This window comes from Euprymna scolopes, chromosome 1, assembly GCF_053919585.1.
Source record: "Euprymna scolopes isolate OS-2025 chromosome 1, ASM5391958v1, whole genome shotgun sequence".
Lineage (NCBI taxonomy): Eukaryota > Metazoa > Mollusca > Cephalopoda > Sepiida > Sepiolidae > Euprymna > Euprymna scolopes.
The window spans coordinates 81878841-81901332 of record NC_136482.1 but is presented as its reverse complement, the minus strand read 5'-3'; the positions used below and the strand labels follow the sequence as shown (position 1 = coordinate 81901332).

Genomic DNA, 22492 nt, shown 5'->3' with positions numbered 1-22492 from the left:
GGCTTCCTTTCTAGAGTAATTGCTCTTGATATATCAAAGGCCTTTGATAGGGTATGGCATAAAGGTCTACTTCACAAGATCTCCAGCTACGATATAGCTGGAAAGGCCTTCTAATTATTAAGTCATTTCTCTCTGATAAGTTCATAAGAGCAGTGGTTGATGAGCAGAAATCAGAAGCTCATAGTATTAATGCTGGAGTCCCTCAAGGATTCATCTTGGGTCCAACTCTCTTCCTGATCTACATCAATGATCTCCCAAATTACATCTTAAGATCATTCGTAGACATTTATGCTGATGACACTATCATCTGTGGCAGCACATCAAAGGCTGTAAATGACCAAGTTCTCTCTGATTTGATCTTGAACATGTGGTACAGTGGGAAAAAAGTGGCTGGTTACTTTTAATGTATCTAAAACCAAGCTCCTATCTTTACATCATCTGGCATCAATTGAAATGAATGGCTTGTCTTAGGGAGGCTCCATGTTTTGACAAGCTTCCGGGTTTGATCTTTACTCCTGATCTGAAATGGAACATGTACATCAAATCTGTTGCCAAGGCCACTGGAAAAATAGTGGGATCCTTTTACCGCTCCATCAGATATCTCACTGCTGATGCAATTCTCTAAAAGCCAGGTACGTCCAAGGATGGAGTACTGTTGCTACATCTGGGCAGGAACTGCTAGAAACATCTTATCTTGCCTTGACAGAGTTCAAAATAGACTTCATAGCCTAGTGGGATGCCCTTTTTCTTCCCTGCAGCCTCTTTCTCACAGAAGAAATGTTGTTAGCCTGTCTTTGCTTTATCATTATTTTTATGGCAAGTGCTCATCTGAGCTTACATCTATGGTTCCCCCCTCTCGCCAAACTTTCACGAAAAACACTTGTCTAGCTGAAACCACTGTCAATAATTTCCCCCATTTTTTAGCTGTGCCTAAACTTAAACGTAGATTCCATGAACAAAGTGTCTTTCTTAGAACTGCACACCTGTGGAACTCTCTTCCATTTGTCTGTTTTCCAGCTGACTACAATATGGTCGTCTTCAAGTTCAACATAAACAAGTTTTGGATGAGCCATTCCCCTTAAGTAATCCAATTCACCAAATTTACACTAACAATTACTATGATATTGTCCCATTGACTAGAGTTCACTCTTTAACGTTTATCCTCGAGTGGCCACTGGGACTTGATAAGTGGCGACTCCTATGTAAAAAAAAAAAAAAAAACATTGACTACTGTACATTCAATAACCCTTATCCTCGAATGACCTCCAAGCCTTGATAAATGGTGACTCCTGTGTAAGGAAAAGAGTGCTATTAAAAGCAGTAAATATGGTTATAAATACGATTATAGTTATATTGTATATTTATATTTAAATTAGTTTGTTTTTTGGGTTTTTTTTTAACTCAACAGAGTTTAATTACATTTATTTGTAAGAAAAACATGTTAAAATAAGTTAAAACAAAAAATATTGTTGATTTTGTTTATGCTTTGAATAGCAGCAGTGGCTTTTAATATCGGACTTAAGACAGGGCGGCCATGAAATAGGTAAATAATTTTTTGAAACTGGAAGGACGGTTCAAACACCTAAGCAAGTAAACTGATCTGAGTTATATATATATATCTGGCATAATCATGCTGACACACAAATCCTCTTTAACTTAAGTTAAGCAACGATGAACCTGGTTAGTAACAGATGAGTGACCATTTGGGAATAGCAGGCGCTGTATGTGCAAACAAAGGAAAAAGCCAGTTCAACTGGATCAACGTGAATGCAAGAAGATCTGTTAGACTGGAAATCAACATTATAAAATTTCACGAGTTAAACTCTGACAATGTCATAAGAATTAATTTGAGTGTTCCTGTTATAGACTCCACAGCCCTGCTTCTGTTTTTTTTTTTTTGTTTTTTTTTAAATTAACCGAGTCCAGACTGATTCCTGCAAAGAAAAAAAAATGTTAACTTCTGACTAATACTCCCTCTGCTAAAAAACTTAAAAACAAATCTTTTCAACAATTTTGTTCTGTTTATTTTGCTTGCTGATGCTCTACAAGCTAATGAGTCATGCCAAAATGTCAGTATGTCTACATGCCAAGAATGATGATATTGTAAAGATTTATTTTCATCCATATTTATTTAATGACCTAAGCATTTGAAGGTTGCATTTCAAAAAGCTGCTTTTTAACTATTTCTCATAGATTTTCTACATGGTTCACATTTTGAAGTTTTCCAGACCAGTTCAATGTTATAATCAGAATGGAGTACTGAGAAATATACATATATATATATATATATATATATATATATATATATATATACACACACACACACACACACGTATTTTTTAGTTTCTCCTAAAAAAAAAAAAAAAAAATTTCACATAGTCCAGCATTTCCAGATTTGAACACACAAAAAAAATCATATAGTTGGTAGATGCTTTAGGATTCATTCTCTTTTTAAAAAGAAAAATTTAGTCTTGGAATGAGGATAGATAATTTGAATTACAAGGTGCCTTCGATAATTTTTCAGACGGTTTTGTACAGGCATTTAATGTTGTCATAAACTCTTGAAAATTCAGTATGTTATAACTAAACATACTATGAGATAACTGACCAACTTTTATAATTTCAGGTTCAAATGAACAGCTACAGCTAGAATTGGAATGCACCCTACTAAAGCTTGATTGTCACAGCTGGTGAATTTCAAAAATGCAATCTGGATGCAGGACACCTTAGAAATAATACAGATTGTTAATTAATATCTTTGATTTAACTGAAACAGTTTTTTTAAAATAGGAAACGTAAACGTACATTACAAACGTTAGAAGATAAAGTGTTAAAATAATAAAAATGTTTTAAACTTGGAAAAAAATACCACAGAAATGTATGAAATACTTCAGACTGCTTTTGGACCATCTTGCATAAAACGAGCATCAGTTTTTGAATGGCATAACAGATTCAAGGAAGGCAATGGGCCTGAAGAATGCTGAGAGGTGTGGGAGGAGTAAGGAAGTCAGAACACCAGAGTTGATTGGCCAAATGAAGAATTTCATAGATAAAGACCATCACATGTCTAAAAAGACAATAAGTGCAGTTTGATGCGAGTGTGTGAGCTGTACACACAATTATTTGTGAGGAACTGAAGATGCGGAAGATTTGCACAAAGTTTGTCCCAAGGGTACTTCATCCTTGTTACAGACTCTTTGACTAAGATGGGCATCAAGACAGTTCCTCACCCTCCTTATAGTCCAGGCTCTTCTTGTGACGTTTGGTTATTCCCTAAGTTCAAGGAAAACTTTAGAGGCTGCCGTTATGAGACAATTGAGAAGATGAAAGAGACTGTGACGAGGGTCATTGACGCACTCGCACAAGAGGACTTCCATGGGTTGTTGAAATGGTACAATAAGTACATTGCAGCCGGAGAAGATTACTTTGAAGGGGGACGAGAGTTCTATAAATAAAAGTACTCATACGAAAAAAAGTCTGGAAACTTATTGAAGGCATCTCATATTCAAACTACTGTTCTTATCTTGAGTATTATTCTCACTACGTTCCAGTCGATGTAACATCTGATCTTAGGTGCATCTGGTCGAACTTTGAAATTTGTACAGAATTTATTTAATCCACAGGTGTAGTTTGTTCTAGATCCATCAGCCACACCCAGGTAGAGGTCTTACATAAATTGTAATTGTATCACCTGGACTGAAGAGTAAAAGGTTGTAACTCACTCTGTGGATTAAATAGTTCCATTTGAAATTTCATACAGATTCTAGTGTTTGACGAGATGCACTTGAAGGTTGGAGATTATATTGGCCAAAACATTGTGAAAATAACATACAAGATGAGACCAGAAGTCTGAATCATGCAAACAATACAGATTGTTCATTAATATCTTTGATTTAACTGAAAGGAAATGTAAAAGTAACAGACTAGTGCACATCACAAACGTTAGAAGATAAAGCGTTACGATGACTTTATTTTAAGAAAAATAACTAGTAAACAGGTTTACCTTAATTGAATTTAAAACACCTTTTTTGTCACTAGGCATGGTTTTAGTTTAATAAGAAAAGTATATAATTTCAGGTGGACAGAGTTTTCTACGTTATAAGTGTAATCAAAGATTTATAAAACAACTGTACACACCTGGAAATTTTTTTATACTTTGTTTTATTAGACAGTAAAAATCCAAATAAAAAAAAAAATTCATAATTTAGATTGGAGGGACCAGTTTTTCATATAAATTTAACATAAAATGAGCACCCACTTTTGGACTACTAGTTAATCGGGTAGCATTTTAAGGATATAACTTTCCAAGAAATGGCAGGATTCTTAAGAAATGTCGGATTGAAAATGTGATGGCAAAAAAAGAAAAAAAAAAAAGAAAATTAAATTCCTTAACACTACTACTTTGAGGATTTCATTTTTTTAAATCCTTGCAGTCATGAAGCGGTGCCGGGACACAGGATGGGATTCAGCCCTTTTTGCCTTTAAATAGAAGGCCTACACTTCTTGACCTGGCATCATCATCACCATCACCCCCTATCCCATAGTCACCTTTGCTTGCCCTGTCAGAAGAAGGGGGGGTTAGGTGAGGGAGGAAGGGCTTTTGCTTGTTTTCCTTAGTTTTTGAGTTTCACCAGTCTGAAGATCGTGCTGGCCGTAACTCTGTCAAAAGAAAAAGGTTTTGATGTTAAATGTTCTGGATTTTCCTCCTTTAGGGAAAAACGTTTACAATTTCATTCTCAACTGGAAAAATTAGTTCTCAAAGGACTAATGGAGGAACTGTTTGATTTCCGAGATATATTTCTGTAAGAAACAAATCTAATTTGCCGGCTAGTGATACAAGACATATTGCTTATCGGCACACATGTTCTTAAAGAAAGAGACTGTCTTGGAAGACATCTCTACCAAAAGTCTCTTCTCATCAGGACATTTTTATTTTAAAAGAAAAAGAAAACCAAAACATTAGAACTAGAAGGTTCTAGAAGACTGTGAGAGTGCCTCTCACGAAAAGGATTGAATAAAAAAAGGAAAAAACATTTTTAAAGACCCCTTTTCACATATCAAGTAAAACTGTTCTTTTCTGTATCATTATTTTAAAAGGGACAAAGTATATTTTCTCGTTTCTAATTTGTTATTATCGTTCGGACGATAAATTTAACTTTGTCGTTCCATTTTATAGAATTAATTCTAGAATACTCCCTTTATAATTGATACCTGAAAACTCCTGCTTTGGGAAATAAAAGCAATTCAGCATTTTATTTTTCAACAAAACTGGACTAAATTAATATTCTCTTCGTGCCTGTTTTTCATTTGCTCTTTTTTTTCTATTTTGCCTCACTTTTGTTTATGGTTGCTTTGTCTTTATTCACGAGATTTTGCTTAAATTCTCCAGCATTTTTTTTTTTTCTCATTTTTTCTTTTATTTATTTATTTTTATATTTGTTACACAAAAAAAAAAAAAAAAAAAAAAGAAAAAAAGTGTTTTGGTACTGACAACTACAAAATACGTCACTAACTCTAAATCCGGATAATAAATAAAGACAAAATTAAAGGAACAACTATTGGTTGCCATTTATTTTTATGGAGAATTTAAAGGAGAGAGTAAAAGAATAATAAAATTTATCAAACAACAATTTTTATGTTTTTTTTTTTTTAGCATTTACGGAAGTTTTTTTTTTCTTTCTTTCTTTCTTTTTGGCAACGCCGAAAAATGAAAAAGGGGAGATAATAGAACAGTTATATAGAAATGACTGTGGGAAGTAGCACAAACAAAAAAATTAAGAAACGGTACAAATAAACCCGGTCTTCGGGCTAAAGTTCAAAGTGAGGGAAAAAAAACTTGATTTGTGTATCTTAAGTAGGACAATCCTTAGTGTGAATGTGGTATTATGGTGACTGAAAACTCTAGCGAGGAATATATTAGAAAACTTTAAGATACGATGATAAGGATGTCCAACACACTTTTTTTTTGATTGGCCCTCTCTCTCTGCCCCTAATTTTTTTTTTTTTTTTTTTTTTTTTTTTTTTTTTTTTAAATAAAATGAATTAATCAAAGAGGAGTATATGTTCTGTCCCCCAGTTCAGGGAAGAAAAAGTAATTCTCGATTGGGGTAATTTTTATTTTTGTCCCACTGCTTTTTTTTTTTTTTTTTTTTTTTTTTTTTTGTGGAACTGGACTTTTAACAACCTACTTACCTACTTTTTGTCTAACTTTTCCCTCGTGGGGAGACAAGTAAATAGAGACCATTCCTTAACATTTCTGTGATCTGTTGTTTAAGAAATCCAATGTAGAAAATACTTTATTTTCATAATAAAAATAATAATAATAATACTTCTATATATTTTACGTTAAATTAAATCGTTATAACATACTTGTCACGGAATGAAGATTGTACATTATTAAAAAAAAAATCACAAAAATTGATCAAGTAGTTTATAATTATTCTATACTTTCACCTAACAATCGAATTGTTAAAGTGACACTTATTGTGTAGATTTCTATCGGGATTTTGTTTATTTTTCTACTTTTGAGTCATACAATCTGAAAACGGCATGTTCTTGTCGGCCATGTTGTCGGTTTAACTTAACTCGGGAACTGCTTGTTTTTCGAGCCGAAATAACTTTAAAATACACACAAAACTTATCAAGGTAGGTAGAAGAGTAACTTATCTTGCCTTTGATAACATTTATTTGTTATATATTTGAATTTTTTCCATTTTTCGTTTGTTGGCTTCTCTGCTAAAATACACAACAAAACATGATAAAAATCGAATTTAATCTGAAAAAACCTATCGCAGTCTGTGTTTTACCCGTATATTTTTTTATATGTGATTATAAATCTTAAACAAAAATTGGTTAAATAATCAGATATTTATAAAAACTTAGTAAATAATAACATTTGCCTGAATGAAACCACGCTACCAAACATGTACACACATCTAAAAAAAAAAAAAAAAAAAAAAAAGGTGTGTGTGATATTTTTATCAGGGGAAAGAAAAAAATAAACGAAAAACAGGCCGCTTTAAAAGCGAAAGTAAACAAACTCAACAAACTCACCCAGTTCTTATGGTGTTTGACTTTGACTCTCAAGTTAAATGAAATCAACAATAGAAAACTAAAAATAAAAAAATAAAAACTACGAATAGTCGCTTTCAAGTGTTTGTGGAGATAGATACCCGGTTGGGTTAGAGCAAAGAAAACAATCGACGAATTAAACAAACAAAAAAAAAAAGCCCGAGTGACAAGTGTAAAGGGGTGAGTCAGAAAAATACAAGAAATCACATGGTTAAGACATCAACGAGAGGAAGCAGCAAATATAGAATGTTGGGGGCGGAATGTTACAGGGGGAGGGGGATGGAGAGAAAGAAAAAATCATGATCGGGCCTAAACAAGTAACAGAGGGTGAAGGAGACGACGAGAAACAGATTTAAAAAAAAAAAAAAAAAAAAAGAAAGAAATTACGTAAAACATATACGCACGAATATTTTTTGTTGCTGTTTTGCTCAATTCACAGGTTATTTCATCCAAGCCGGTAAAATAAACTAAATTGATTATCGCTTCTTACTCCTTCGTTCAGGTTTTTGTTTGTTTTATGCTTGAAGATGAATACGAATTGTGACCATCTAAGATCACCATCCACACGAGGCGTCACTAGCAGCAACGAACTACAAAAGCCAAGAAAACTCGATTGACTACTTTGATGAGCATCAACAATAATGATAGTATACAACCTGCAGAGGGTTGGGTGTTGCAAATTCAACTGTCGTGTACGATATAACGTCCTAAATTAATGAAAGTCGTCAAATTCATTTTTTTTTACGATGCCATTCTGTTACTGTTTGCCAAATGTTTTAATTGTAACATTATTCACAATGACAAAATTTAACGTTTAAAAATTCAGTAATTTTTAAGAATCGTTTTGTGAAAGAAATACGGTTAAATGATGAAAAATCGCCGTCTTAAACAGTTTTTTCGAAAATTAAAATAGTTTATATGCGATAATTAAATATATTTTGCTCTCTCCAAGATTATGACATGATGAAGGCTTTGAAGTTAAAATTAATTTATTAATACGTCGTAATAGAGAAGGGGGACTTTTTTTTTTTAGTAATGGGCGATAGACATAATCATGGCTCCATGAGCAATAATATAAAACCTTGGAACGTAAACGATGTGTAATGAAACGATTTTAAGTCTTGGAGTGAATTATAAAAAATACTTTATTAAAAAAAAATGTTCCCTTCCTCCTTTTTTAATTATAGATTAAACACCTTTTCAACGAATTCTACTGGAATTATTAAAACTGCTTTCTGCTTTTTACATGTAAAAGTGATTACTTCGTTTCAGGTAACGTAAACTCTGTTCGACTTTTACATAACATACTTCAGTTCAAACAATATCATTTTATAAAATCTTCGATTATGCCAGCCAGCAGATATACATTTTTTAAATCTGATTTTAAACTTGCTATGTTAATGAAAATTGGACAATCTATTATTATAGTTAATATTACTGATTAAATTTTAGTAGAAAAATGTCAATGTAAAAAATCATTTAAAAACAAAAGTCTAGCTCTTCTTTACTACTAACTCTAAGTCAGAGTGGCAATAGGAAAAATATATGTTTAAACCTGCTAGCCATTTTTTTAAATAGGAAAGTGACAACCCCACCCACTGAGTTTTTTTTTTTTTTTTTTTTTTTTCAGTTAACGAACCGTGCTGGCTGAACTGAAAGCTATTCTAAACATGGGACGGTAATTATTCTGTACATTCAACTAATAATTTAAAAAGTTACCATAAAATTTTAGTTTATTTTGAAAAATATTAGGGTGGGGTGATTTCTCGTTCAGGTCTGCCCGAGAGTTTATCCTCAAACAGCCCCCCCTCCCCTTATTCCAGTCCACTTAGAATATTAAATATGACAGAGAATATTCAAAAATAAATAAATATAACAAAAATAAAAGCTTGGCATGGCTTGATTGCCAAGAAATGGAAACATTTCATAGATAACTTCATTACTGTTGGGCGTGTCCAAATATTCTGTATTGAATACGTTATTACTAGGATGTTTAATGTGTTAGCTTAACACTTTCAGACTACATAAAAAGGTGGATTTGCAATATATTCTAATTTTGTCAAATTCGATTTATAAAAAATAATATATATAAACATTTCAATTACAAAAAAAAAAACGCTTGATTTGATTATTTGTTAACAAGAATTGCTTTTTTTTTTAATCCAATTATAACAAGTATGATTTTTTTAAGCGTTAGTTAATGAAGTTGTTGAAAACAAATTATTTGTAAAGAAGAAAAAATATCCGGCCTAAAATATAAAAGACGAACGGTTGTCAATTTCTGCTTTCGATAACAGCAACCATGAGAGAGTAAATATTCTTATTTGACCCATTTTTGGAGTTTTATTGAAAGTAGACAAGTAGATTTATTGTTCGTTTTAAGATTTCCAAATTTTCTTAGCTTGCGACTGGTTGAGAAATCATTTTGCAGATTTAACCACCATGATTTAGTTGAATAGAGTTATCTTTTCTTGATTTAATTTTGTCGCAAGTAAACAATTCAAAATGGTAATTTGTGACATTTCTTCTTTAAAATGCTACAATATATATATATATATATATATATATATATATATATATATATATATATATATATATATATATATATATTGCTCTTTTATTGAGCACTCTTAATAACCTTGTTAAATTCATTAGTTATCACTCTTAGGTAAGCGGAACAATTAAATACATAGGAATAGCTAATAAAAAAAAAAATAAAATGGTATAAAATCCGTGCTGAAATAATAACGTTATTTAAAAAGCCATACTTAACATGGGGAGGATGTTTTGTACCTATTCTATACTTTAACCTTACAACTGAATAAAAAAAAAACATAAAACTTTAATTAAACTTTGAAATACGATTTAAAAAATAGCGCGGATCAGTAAGTTGCAGTTGCACTACTGAGCACCAATAAAATAAATAAACCAAATAGATCTTACATTTAAAAGCGACAAAATCATGCATAAAAATTTGCCAAATGTCGTAGCTCGGTGGTAAAACATCAGGCTGCCGATTGAACAGTTATGAGTTGGATCCTTGTCAAAAGTTTAGCCATGCTGACGAGTGACACCAAGAAACATGTTCATGGATAACTTTTATGCACGTAAAAAAATATTTAAATCTTTAATAAATAAAATTAATAATAATAACCACAAAAATACCCCCCTCGAATAAAAGGGGGGGGGGCAAATAAAGAAAGGGTAGGTAACTCCCTCATCGTTTAAGTAAGCGAAACAATTAAATACAAAAGAATCACGAATAAAAAATTGGGTAAATATGAAGAATTACTCCACCCTCGAAAATTCCTTTAAAATTATCACTCATATCGGTTTCCGGGGTCGCTGAAAACGAAAATAACGTTTAAAATTACGGCAAACGAGTCGTTTCCAAGATATAAAGAAATGTTAGTTCTAAAAAAGTTGGGGGGTCACTTTTCTATAAAATGATCACCCACTTTGTGGCCACGACTTTTTTTTGGGGGGGGGGGGGAATTCTTTAAAAAACTTTTCGGAAAATCCTTTAAAATTACCACCAACGTTTAAAGTTCCAAGGAACAAGTAGTATCCAAGATGCACTCACTTTATGGTCACGGCTGCCGGTTTGTTTATCGTTCTTTTTTTGGGGTGGGTGGGGGGATATTCAATTATAGAACTTGTATAGTTTTTTTATAGGTCATATGCAGTTAATTAACCGTTTTAACATAAGTAACGTGCCGATATTAACCGAGCAGAAGAACTGTTTAATATTTAACAAAAATTCTGTTTACATTTGGTGGGAGGCGTGGGGGTGTTTTGGCGGCCGCGGCCGCCAAAACCCCGCCCTTCCACTAAATTTCAAAGAATTTTCCGAGGGTGGAAAGAAAGCTCCCCCCACCACCACCACCACCACAAAATATAATGGCCAGAAAGTGGGTGCATTTTACGTTAAGTTATTATAAAAAAGTGATCCCCCACTTTTTTAGAACTAACATTTCTTCATATCTTGGAAACTACTAGCTTGCCGTAATTTTAAACGTTATTTTAGTTTTCAGCGACCCCGAAAACCTATAAGTAGTAATTTTAAAGGAATTTTTGAGGGCAGAGTAATTATTTATATTTACCAAAAATTGCGCTTCTATACTATTGAGACGAGATTTTGTAGGCAATAAATGCAGGTTTTGGATAAAAAAAACAATTGTTTCGATAGACTTTTTTGTTAATTCTAATAAGTTACAATGGTAGCTTCCAACTTATGTGGTCTGAATTAGTAATTAGTGAATTACCTGAATATTACGGAATTATTTAAAAAAAAAAAAAATTAATCGTGGTAGTAGGTGAAAAATTGCCACCATCTTGTTTAAATCGAAACGGTAAATTACCTCCCTTTTGAACGCTCTTATGTCTTATGATCGTTTTCATCAAATTCTATTTTTCATTTTCTTTTATATAATTTTCTACCTTACCAATTTTCGTAATTTTCGAATATAATCATATTAAAAATACGAGGAATATGTAGGTACCATTGTTTTCATGTGAAATTCAGTTTTACGATTTCCCAAATTTCATCTTATTATGTAGAAGCGCAAAAAACTCAATAGATAAACCGAATTTTCTCTTTCGCCTGCCCCCACCCCTTTTTTTTTTTTTTTTTTTTTCTTTTTGTCGTCGTTGTGTTAACTCTACAACCAAGTCTCATCGTCTATTCGTGGAGTATGAATTCGGGTTCTTTTGGAAAAACTGGAGTTTAGGTGGAAAAATAATCTCGAACCCTTTATCGCTTAAAAGGAACTAAGGGGGGGTACCTATTCTATACTTTAACCTTACAATTGAATATAAAAAAAAAAAACATCAAAAAACTTTAATTAAACTTGGAAATACGATTTAAAAAATAGCGCGGATCAGTAAGTGCACTAGCACCCATTTTATAAATAATTTTAAACAATGAATACCTTTTTTTAATGATAAACAATAATAGAAATAGAAATATTAAATTATCAGAATATAAAACAAATTTAAATATGAATACAACTTTTTATAATTGTAAACTATGAAAACCTTTTTATTTTAATTAAAAGCAATATAAATAGAACTTTCTATAATTTTAAGTAATAGGATTTTTTTCTAATTCAAAATTGAATCACGTAATTATTATTAAATCACATGAGTATTCTATTGCAATTTATTAATTTTCACGTTTCTCTTTCAATTATTTTCAATTTTTTGGAAAAAATTGGAAATTTATTACTTTTTCATTCTTTCAAAATTAAAATGTAAAAAGGTTTATATTGTTTGTTAAAAATTAAAATTGGAAAAGGTCCGTGAACAATATTTCTTTCAAAATTATATTTAAAAAATTCTATTTTGTTGTATAAAATTAAAAGTTAAAAACTATGACCACCACAAATAAATAAAAAATTATATTGCTCAATATTCATATAACTATTTATTTGCGGAAAATTTAAATGCAATATTCGTTTTCAGCATATCCGAAAACCATTAAAAGTTATAAGATGGAAACCAAGTAAAAATTTACCATGTAAAATTATAAAAAGTTCGGTACTGTATTTATGTTTATGGTACCATGCTAAAATAATAACGTTATTATTTCGAAGGCCATTCTTAACATAGGGAGAGAGGGTGTGTTGTAACTATTCTGTTCTATCACCTGACAATTTAATAAAAAGATATTGTGAAACTTGAATTTAACATGAAAGATAAATAAAATAGCGCAGTACCAAAAATACATAAGCACCAAAGTTCTATTTATATTGTTAAAAATTAAACAAAAAAAAATGTTTATATTGGTGAAAATGAAATAAAAAAGGTTTATATTGTTTAAAATTCTAAAAAGTTATATTCATATTGTTTAAAACTTGTTTTAAGGAGGGAGTGCTTCTACACTATCAGAACAAAATTTTGCAGTAAATAAATGGAGTTTTCAGAGAAAAAACAATTGGTTTCTACTGATTTTTTTTTTTTTTTTTGTTAATCCTAATAAATTACAATGTTAGCTTCCAAATGATGCAGTCGAGACTACCTGAACATTACTGAATTATTAGACTAAACAACTGTAATCGTGTAAGCAGGTGAAAAATTGCAGCCATTTTTCATATCGAAATGGAAAATTACCTCCTTTTTTTTTTAACTCTGTCTTACATAAGCAAATGCAATCGTTTTCATCAATTTCTATTTTTATTTTCTTTAATAAATAATTTTCTACTTTCGTAATTTTTAATAAATAAATTTTCTATTTTCGTAATTTTGGGGTATCATCATCTTAAAAAATGCGAGGAAAACGTAGATACCATTGTTTTCAGATAAAATTCAGTATTACGATTTCCGAAATTTCGTCCCAGTAGTATAGGAGTGCCAAAAATAATTCTATTTAAAATGAATTAAAAAAAAAACTGTTTATTCTTTTAAAATAGTTGAAAATTTTAAAAAGTTCTGTATACATTGTTTAATATATATGTATATAATGGTGCCCGGAAAACTCGTCCCGGGAAAACTCGTCCCGGGAAAACTCGTCTCCGGAAAACTCGTCTCCGGAAAACTCGTCCCCTTTCGCTAGGTAGGAAAACTGGTCCCTTATTGAATAAATATCGATTGAAAACACATTTTATGATCGTTCTTGAAGGAGAAATTGTTTTTTTAAAATAGACTATAGCCCCCCCCCCATAATATTAAAAAAAAATTTTTTTACTTGTTTGATGTTTTTTTTTTTTTTTTTAAATAAAATCGATTTTCTAAGTGTCCGTTTTCTACCTAACTGGCTAAGTTCTTAGTGGTTTCACTTATTTTAAAGCGTTTATTATGTTCATAAACGAGACCGCATATTTTTTTATATTAATATAAAAAGAATTTACTTATTTACTGTTGTTATAAAAGGGTAAAATCGATTTGGGTTTGTATTACTGTACACATAGATTCGAAAAAATTGTCAAAAAACAAATATATAACAAATAAATGTCATCAAAGGCAAGATAAGTTACTTTCCTACCAAACTGGATATATTTTTCGTGTTTTTATTCAATGTAACATGTTTATTCAGCTCGAAAAACATACAGTGTTTACCGATGTATTGGACAATTCAAAATAGCGGCCGACTCTCTCTTAAACACAGTAAGTTCGGGAATAGGTGTTATAAATAATAAACTAGACAAAATACTATTAAAAAAAAACACCGAATATATGTCAACCTATGTCACGGTAATATATATTGAGCGAATTTCTAACAGTATTTTGTCTAGTTTATTATTTTTCGAATCTATGTGTACAGTAATGAATTTGGGAAAACTCGTCCCCTTTCGCTAGGTAGGAAAACTGGTCCCTAATTGAATAAATATCGATTGAAAACACATTTTATGATCGTTCTTGAAGGAGATATTGTTTTTTTTTTTAAATAAACTATAGCCCCCCCCCCATAATATTTTTAAAAAATATTTTTACTTGTTTAATTTTTTTTGTTTGTTTTTTTTTTAAATAAAATCGATTTTCTAAGTGTCCGTTTTCTACCTAACTGGCTAAGTTCTTAGTGGTTTAACTTATTTTAAAGCGTTTATTATGTTCATACAAAGTTAATTACAAATTATTTTTTGTTCTTATTTTAACGAATGTTTTTTGGAGTCATAAAAACAATAAAAAAAACAAAACCCAAAAATTAAAAAACAGGGAGCGATTCGATTCTTCGTTACGCTTTTGGTTTTGGTTTTTAATTATGATAGTTTTTTGTTGTTATGTTTTTGTTTTCTGTCATACCAAATGCACTCATGCGTTATTTAAAATTATGATTTTATCAATTATCAACATTTATTGTCGTCCTGTCAAATTTTGCAAAAATTAACTAATAAATTAAAAGCGAAATATTTTTTGACGCGAGAGATGCTTCTCTTTTTTCTTTTTCTTTTTTTTTTTTTTTTTTTTTGCCTAATATGTGTGTCTTATTAGCCTTAAAAATTTGGGAAATAATATTAATCTATACATCTATAAAAGTGTAAACGTGTGTGTGTCTATGCACATTTCCCTCCCAAATAACTGTCAATTTTCGGTCTAGAGACTTGAGATTTAACATAAAGAGCATTGAGATTTGGGAAAAATATTTCGCTTTTGATTTATTAATTAATTTTTGCAAAATTTGACAGGACGACAATAAATGTTGATAATTGATAGAATTATAATTTTAAATAACGCATGAGTGCATTGCATTTGGTATGAGAGAAAACGAAAACATAACAAAAAACTATCATAATTAAAAAAACAAAACAAAAAAGTAACGCTCCCAGTTTTTAATTTTTTTGTTTTGTTTTTTTATTATTGTTTTTATGACTCCAAAAAACATCGTTAAAATTAGAACCAAAAATTTTTTTAATTAACTTTGTATGAACATAATAAACGCTTTAAAATAAGTGAAACCACTAAGAACTTAGCCAGTTAGGTAGGAAAAAAAACAACAAAAAAAATTAAACAAATAAAAATATTTTTTTTTAAATATTATGGGGGGGGGCTATAGTCCATTTTAAAAAGCAATATTTCCTTCAAGAACGATCATAAAATGTGTTTTCAATCGATATTTATTCAATACGGGACCAGTTTTCCTACCTAGCGAAAGGGGACGAGTTTTCCGGAGACGAGTTTTCCGGGGACGAGTTTTCCCGAGACGAGTTTTCCCGGGACGAGTTTTCCTAAATTCGTATATAATATAAAGCTCTGTGTGTGTGTGTGGTCACGAATAGGCTCCTATATGGTTGACTATTTAAAAAACTGATCACATATAATGGTAGAAGATGCATTGAAACACAGGAATGGATATGTTTGATCTGGCAGAACGGTGGTTCATTAAAATTGTGGGGTCTGCGTACGTGCCTGGTCCACAAAGTATGGAAATAAAAAATTAAAAAAAAAAAAACTTTTACAAGTGTTTTTGATATAGATGTACATAATAATACTTTAATAAGTATGTTTTAACTTAAATAGGGATGGTATAATAAAATTGTGGGGTCTGCGTTCGCGCATGATGGCCTCCATAGAATGGAAATAGGCACAAACTTTAATAAAGACTTTTCATATCTATCTGCGTAAGTATACTTTGATAATTATGTTTCAGTTTGAAGAAATATGGTATAATAAAATTATGGGGTGTTCGTTCGCACCTGACCTCCATAGAATGGAAATATGTCACAAAGTTTAACAAGGTTTTTTTAATATAGATCCACAGAATATTGTGATAAGTGTTTCAGCGTGAACAGGTATGGTATAATAAATTATGGGGTTTATCTATTTTATTTTTACTTTCATGATATTTTGCTTTGGTTTTGATACCCCCAAATTCAACCGAAATTTACAACACTTCCTTTTCATAACCTATCATAGTTTCATAAATCAGAGTCCATTTTCTGTAGGCTGTTTTTGAACTCAGTCAACGACGGGTACTTTTGCTAGTATATAAGTGTTTATTCCTTTTTTTTTTTTTTTGGAATTTATAAAACAACGTTTGTCTAAAATATTATATTTAGTTTATCGGAAAGAGCATAAAATTTTACATTCACCCTGAAAAAAACGTAACAATTGAACGAATAGGAAAATTTTGATAGATTTTTAAAGTTTAAAAATTGAAAAATATTCATCTCATAAAAATCAATTGATTAATGAAATCGTAACAAAATGGCTCCCCAGAGCGCACGCACGCACTTTGTAAACAATGTTTTTTAAACAATGAAAAATAATATTTCTATTATTTTTTAAACAACTTAAATAGTTTATTTTGGAAGCATATTCTATAAAGAAAATAAATAACCCACTTTAGAAAGAGAAATTACGAGTTTTCTATATTTTAATCGCAGTTTTCTGTTAGGGGTGTCAAAAATTCCCCCAAAATTCTGATACTGCTATAGTAACGGTGATTAGAGTTTGGTTCCGTTTATGTAATAAAAGGTTCGAGATTTTGCCGTTCTTTTATCGGCCATCACAGGCGCTTTCGAATTTCGCGATTGTCTCCAGGAGTTGCTTCGTTTTCTTTTCACTATATTGTTGTTGTATGCGATTTTTTTTTTTTTTTTTTTTGTGCTTGTTAAGATAGTGTCGATTATTATTTTTTTAATATGTGGTTTTAAGCAAAAGCAATTGTCATGTTGAAAATAGTAATACATCCCAAAATTGCGAAAATTCATTAAGTAGAAAATTATTTATAGTTACAAATAATTTTTACGGAAAATTGAGGGAAATTGCATTTTCCCTAAATGTGAACACTTGAAGATTGCGATTACAGGGGACATACTTATCCCCCTTTTCGTCCCTGTAATGGCTGTCGATTTGTTTTGAACCATATTGATATACTTTTTTTAATACTAAAAACACAATAGCATTCTACTCGATGGATTTTCGTAATTTTTGGATACATTAATATTTTCGACATGACAAGTAAGTACTGTTATTTTTACTTACAAACGCATATTTAAAACATCGATTTATCAATTATCTTAACAAGCACCTTTTTTTTTTTCCTGATATTTTTGGCGGGAGATAAAAAAATGGTTATTATTATTTCTTTTTACGGGGGTAAACCACGCTGGGTTAGGTCGTAACCCAACGTGGTTTACCCCGTAAAAAGAAATAAAAATCTTCTCTTTTTTCTTTTTCTTTTTTTTTTTTTTTTTTTTTTTTTTGCCTAATATGTGTGTCTTATTAGCCTTAAAAATTTGGGAAATAATATTAATCTATACATCTATAAAAGTGTAAACGTGTGTGTGTCTATGCACATTTCCTTCCCAAATAACTGTCAATTTTCGGTCTAGAGACTTGAGATTTAACATAAAGAGCATTGAGATTTGGGAAAATCTTTTTAATCGGTTTCCGGACAGAAATTTGGCTGTCAAGGGGTCAAAGTTCAACGATTTAACCTTTGAAAACTCTATCAAACTCATCCGCCAATTTTGGGTCTAAACACTTAAAATTTTAAATGTAGGTTACTTTGACATGGATCTAACTTTTTAATTTGAGCCCATAAAAATAAATATTAAGAGGTCAAAATTGGAGTCTAAGTTAAAAAAAATTTACCTTTGTGGTTTCTATCAAATTACTCAGTCAATTTCTTGTCTAAACATTTGAAATTTTACATAAGGGTATTCAAAGATAGAAGCTTTTTAATCGGTTTAGGTTGAAAATTTGATCTGCCAAGGGGTCAAAGTTCAAAAGTTTTGACGTTTGTGATGCCTAGCAAATTACTCAGCAAATTTTGGGTCTAAACATTTGAAATTCATACATAACTGGTATCCAGACATGCGACAAGCATTTTAATCAGTTTAGGGGCGAAAACTTGGCTGCCAAAAAGTCAAAGTTGAAAGAATTGACCTTTGCAGATTCTACCAAATTCCTCCATCAATTTGGGGTCTAAAGACTTGAAATTTTGGATGTAGGTAATTTGGACATGGGTAAAACTTTGTATTTTGATTTGATACCAAAATAATAAATGTTAAAGTCAAAATTGGATCAAAGTAAAAAAAAAAAAATGACCTTTGAGGTATCTACGAAATTACTCAGACAAATTTTGGTCTAAACATTTGAAATCTTACATAAAGTGTATTCACACGTAGGGCAAGTTATGAACAGTACATACGGCTCGAGCAAAGTCGGGCTGAACTGCTAGTAAGAAATATAATTAATAAAAACGGTGAGACTTTTTCAAGGAAAATTTCTATTTAAAAAAAAAATTTCAAATAGAAATTGTAGTTATAAATTTGAACCCCTGCCACCCCCCCAATATTTGAAGTGCTTTGAAAATGTTGGGGACTTATGACCGCCACTTCCGTTCCCTCCTTCTTCCTCTTGCCACCAAACTTGAAAAAGAAAAAATGCTAACGATTACATATCTCATTGATCGCTATATAGACAAGAAGTAGGTGCTCAGTTTACGTTAAATTTATATAGGAAAGTGATCCCAAACTCTGAAATGTTAGATTTTTATTTATTTATTTTTTAATTCTTTGTTCACGCTATCTTTAAAGGCCCTTGAAAAAAAAAAAAAAAAAAAGAATTTAAAAACAAAAAAGACGCAAATTTTTATTTCATTTTTAAGGGAGTAAACAACGCTGGGTTAGGTCCTAAACAAATGAAGCATGCATGGTCCCCTGTGAGTGCACAGTGAACGAGGCATAAAAAATTTACTAAGTTCAGTATTTGCCCCCCCCCTCCCAATTTAACCCCAAAAGTCCCCAGGGGACGTCAAATCCTGGTGAAAATGAACAAACGGTGCAATTTTAAGCCTTAAATTTGAGTTCTGCACTACGCAAAAAAAGAAATGACTAAGTCCATCATTTGCCCCCCACCACCACCACTTAGCCCCAAAAGTCCCCAAGGCCTTAATTAAATTTGAATTCAAAACAATGCAATCCTGCTAAATAGACATACACAGAAAATTTTGGACAAATATGGTAAAATAGTCCCAAAATATGGTAAAATAGGCCCTAAAAGAGCCCCCCGGGACACACCCAAGAGTTATCTAGAGGTATAGACAAACAAAATTATATAGAAATCAGTTAGTTACAACTTTTCAGAAAGTTTTATAAAAATCCAAGGCATCAAATGTTTTAATAAACACAAAAGTGTCAATTTTAGCCATTTTAACCCTAGGGGAGCAACCGGAGTTTTCCCGGAAAATCTGTTTTGTTACTTTTTTTACTCATATCATGTTTAATGTTTGTGCAAAATTTCAAAAAATTCCAAGGCGTAGTTATTGAGAAAAGTGCGGACAGATGAACAGACAAGAGTGAATTTACAGGTCCACGCTCCTTTAGTCAGGGGGGGGGGGAGACCAAAAGTTGTATAATTGAATATAATAATGACGTTTTTTGTTCAAGTAGATTCAGTGAATCTTTACAAGTAGATCTATATGTATTTACGTAGAGCTGTTATATATTTAAAGCCGAAATGTATGAACATCCGATGGTGACAATTTTTTTGCTAACGTATGCTACCCTTCTTTTGATGGAGAATGCAATGCCTGGAAGAATGGTCTCCTGACAACAGAACAGATTCTACACTAAGTACCCCCCCCTGGAGGAACTAATGCCTAGAAGGATGGTATCATGACAAACAGAACACATATGCATTGGAGGATGATCTCATCAGAACAAAACAGATACTACCCTACCCTCACTCTTGTTTTTTTTTTTTTTCTCCATCTTTTTCTTCTTGGGGGTGGGACATCTAACCAGATGTCTGACATTTACCCCTATTTTAGGGAGTTCAACCAAGAGATCTTTTTAGGATTCTAGCCGTCCCTTTAAGTGCAATCGTTTGTATCTCACTTGCACTTGGTTCAACGGGTATACTTGCTAAGTACTTTTTAAAGTTCTTTTTCATAAGCCCAGTTGTTCCTATGATGGTTGGTATAATTGAAACCACTTTCAGTTTCCAATTTCGTTTCATGTCATACATAAGTTCTTGATAATCCTGAGCTAATAGTGCAATACTACATTAATAGAAGTAATAGTATAGTTTGGCCTCGAAATAGCCAGATATTATCGTCTATATATATATATATATGTATAAGTAATGTAAAAATACCAGCGGTGGTTGACGTTATGTTTTGAGAAAAATAGAAAAACCGAATGAAATTATTAAAATAATCAACGTTTCGTCCTTATTTCAGAGGACATCTTCAGGATATTGAAGTAAAAATGCAAGAAAAGAAAAAGTCATAGATCGTACGAAAAAGAGAACAGTTTTTGAATCCTACCCATGTCGGGAAGGACAAATATATGTATGCGTATGGGAAGGTTCGATGTCTATATATACACTTTTAAAAATGCGTTAAAATAAATATGTACATTTTTTTTTTTTTTTTTTCCTGTAAACTTATTCATTTTGTTGCATTTTTACTTCAATATCTTGAGGATGTCCTCTGAAATAAGGACAAAACGTTGATTATTTTAATAATTTTATTCGTTTTTTCTATTTTTCTCAAAACTATATATATATATATATATATATATTGGCAGCAGGTCATTATTCAAGCACATCTAGAGTTATTCTTTTCTCCGATTTTTCTGGATATCTTTTCGATTCGCTGAGCGGTCTTTTTTATTTCAATCGGCATGTTGTACAGAATGGCGCTCATCATTCTAGTATATAATTACTATAATTATAGCAACAACCTGACTCCTGAAAAAGAATTTCAAAGACTAACCTGGAACCAAGTGCAAGACAGATACAAACGATTGCACTTAAAGGGACAGCTAAAGTCTTTAAAATATCTTTCAGTTGAAATTATGGGATAACAAGTGAATGTCTGGCATCCAGTAAGATACCTCATCCTCAGCTAGACTACAATTATAAGAAAATTAAAATATATATATATAATGACGATGATATCTGTCTGTTTGATTCCAACTTTTCATATTGTGCATAAGACCTTGGTATTTTGTTATCTTTTCCCTTTCAGCTGTGTGTGTGCGCGTGTGTTACAGAGAACAGATTAAAATCTTCTGTAACATAAAAATAAATATTACGCTCTGATTTTTATATTTTCTTAATAATTGAGCACTCTGCTGAGGTTCTCTCCCACTAACCTTACATTATATATAGTCATCAACAGAGCGGTTTCATTGTATCATGATATTTTAGTGTGGCTAAACATAACAAGTGTGCTCATGTTAAGATGCTGAACCTGAACGCCAGATTATCTCCAACTATCAGTAGTATCAAGTATTTTATCCCTGTACACACACACAAAACCGTGATTCTATTAATAAAATTGTGTGATCAGTTCTTGTGTAACAACTGAAAGTTATTGTAATGATTAAATTTAGCTTTCAAAATCCAAAACAGCATATTTTTAAAAACAAAAAAAAAAGTTAATTTATTTTTATTTCGGACTATTATTCTCGTCTTTATTAGTAGTTGTTTTTTTTTATCTTTTATTGGTTTTGTTTATTCACAACGTTTCGGCCAACTATTCCTCTGGCCTTCGTCAGGTGGTAACCGCGACGGATAGGAACTTTGAATCTCCTAACTGCATTCTCAGCCATCACTGCCATCCGTAGTTGTCGTCTCACCACATTTTTGGCCAATTACCTCTGGCACGCTTTGGTGGGATTGAAACCGCTATCTTCAGACAATGTTCATCTGGAACCGTAGAGATTCAACGTCACTATCAACTGCGCCACGGGCCCCGAAGGGCGATCAATGTTGGATTCTTTGATCTTATGAATCCACGTTTATTTATCTGATCTTCTATAGTCTGGTCCGTACCGATTGGTATATATATATATATTATTCCCATATTGGAATTCATTTTTGAGATGAGCATTATATATTAATTTATTTTTATTCGAAGTTCCTATCCGTCGCGGTTACCACCTGACGAAGGCCAGAGGAATAGTTGGCCGAAACGTTGTGAATAAACAAAACCAATAAAAGATAAAAAAAACAACAACTAATAAAG

At 31.5% G+C, this 22492-nt stretch overlaps 1 protein-coding gene and 1 long non-coding RNA gene across 9 annotated transcripts in view; one reads left to right on the top strand and one right to left on the bottom strand.

Moving 5' to 3' along the window:
• LOC145243562 (putative phospholipid-transporting ATPase IIB) overlaps positions 1-22492 on the bottom strand; it is a 392356-nt gene that overhangs the window by 192840 nt on the left and 177024 nt on the right. Inside the window, exon 1 of one of the 8 annotated variants that reach the window (XM_080106822.1) lies at positions 10015-10032. The exons of 5 other annotated variants lie outside the window; for them this stretch is intronic. In XM_080106822.1, coding sequence (XP_079962948.1) covers positions 10015-10016 — 2 coding nt within the window. In that variant the 5' untranslated portion in view covers positions 10017-10032. Of the gene's footprint in view, positions 1-7053; positions 7286-7475; positions 8129-10014; positions 10033-22492 lie in introns of those variants that run through there. 2 more of the 8 variants (XM_080107022.1, XM_080106940.1) reach the window with 2 other exon arrangements.
• The window catches only part of LOC145245140 (uncharacterized), a 119178-nt gene continuing 105385 nt past the window's right edge, over positions 8700-22492 (top strand). Inside the window, exon 1 of the long non-coding RNA XR_013863001.1 lies at positions 8700-8749. This is a non-coding gene — a long non-coding RNA (uncharacterized LOC145245140). The remainder of the gene's footprint in view (positions 8750-22492) is intronic.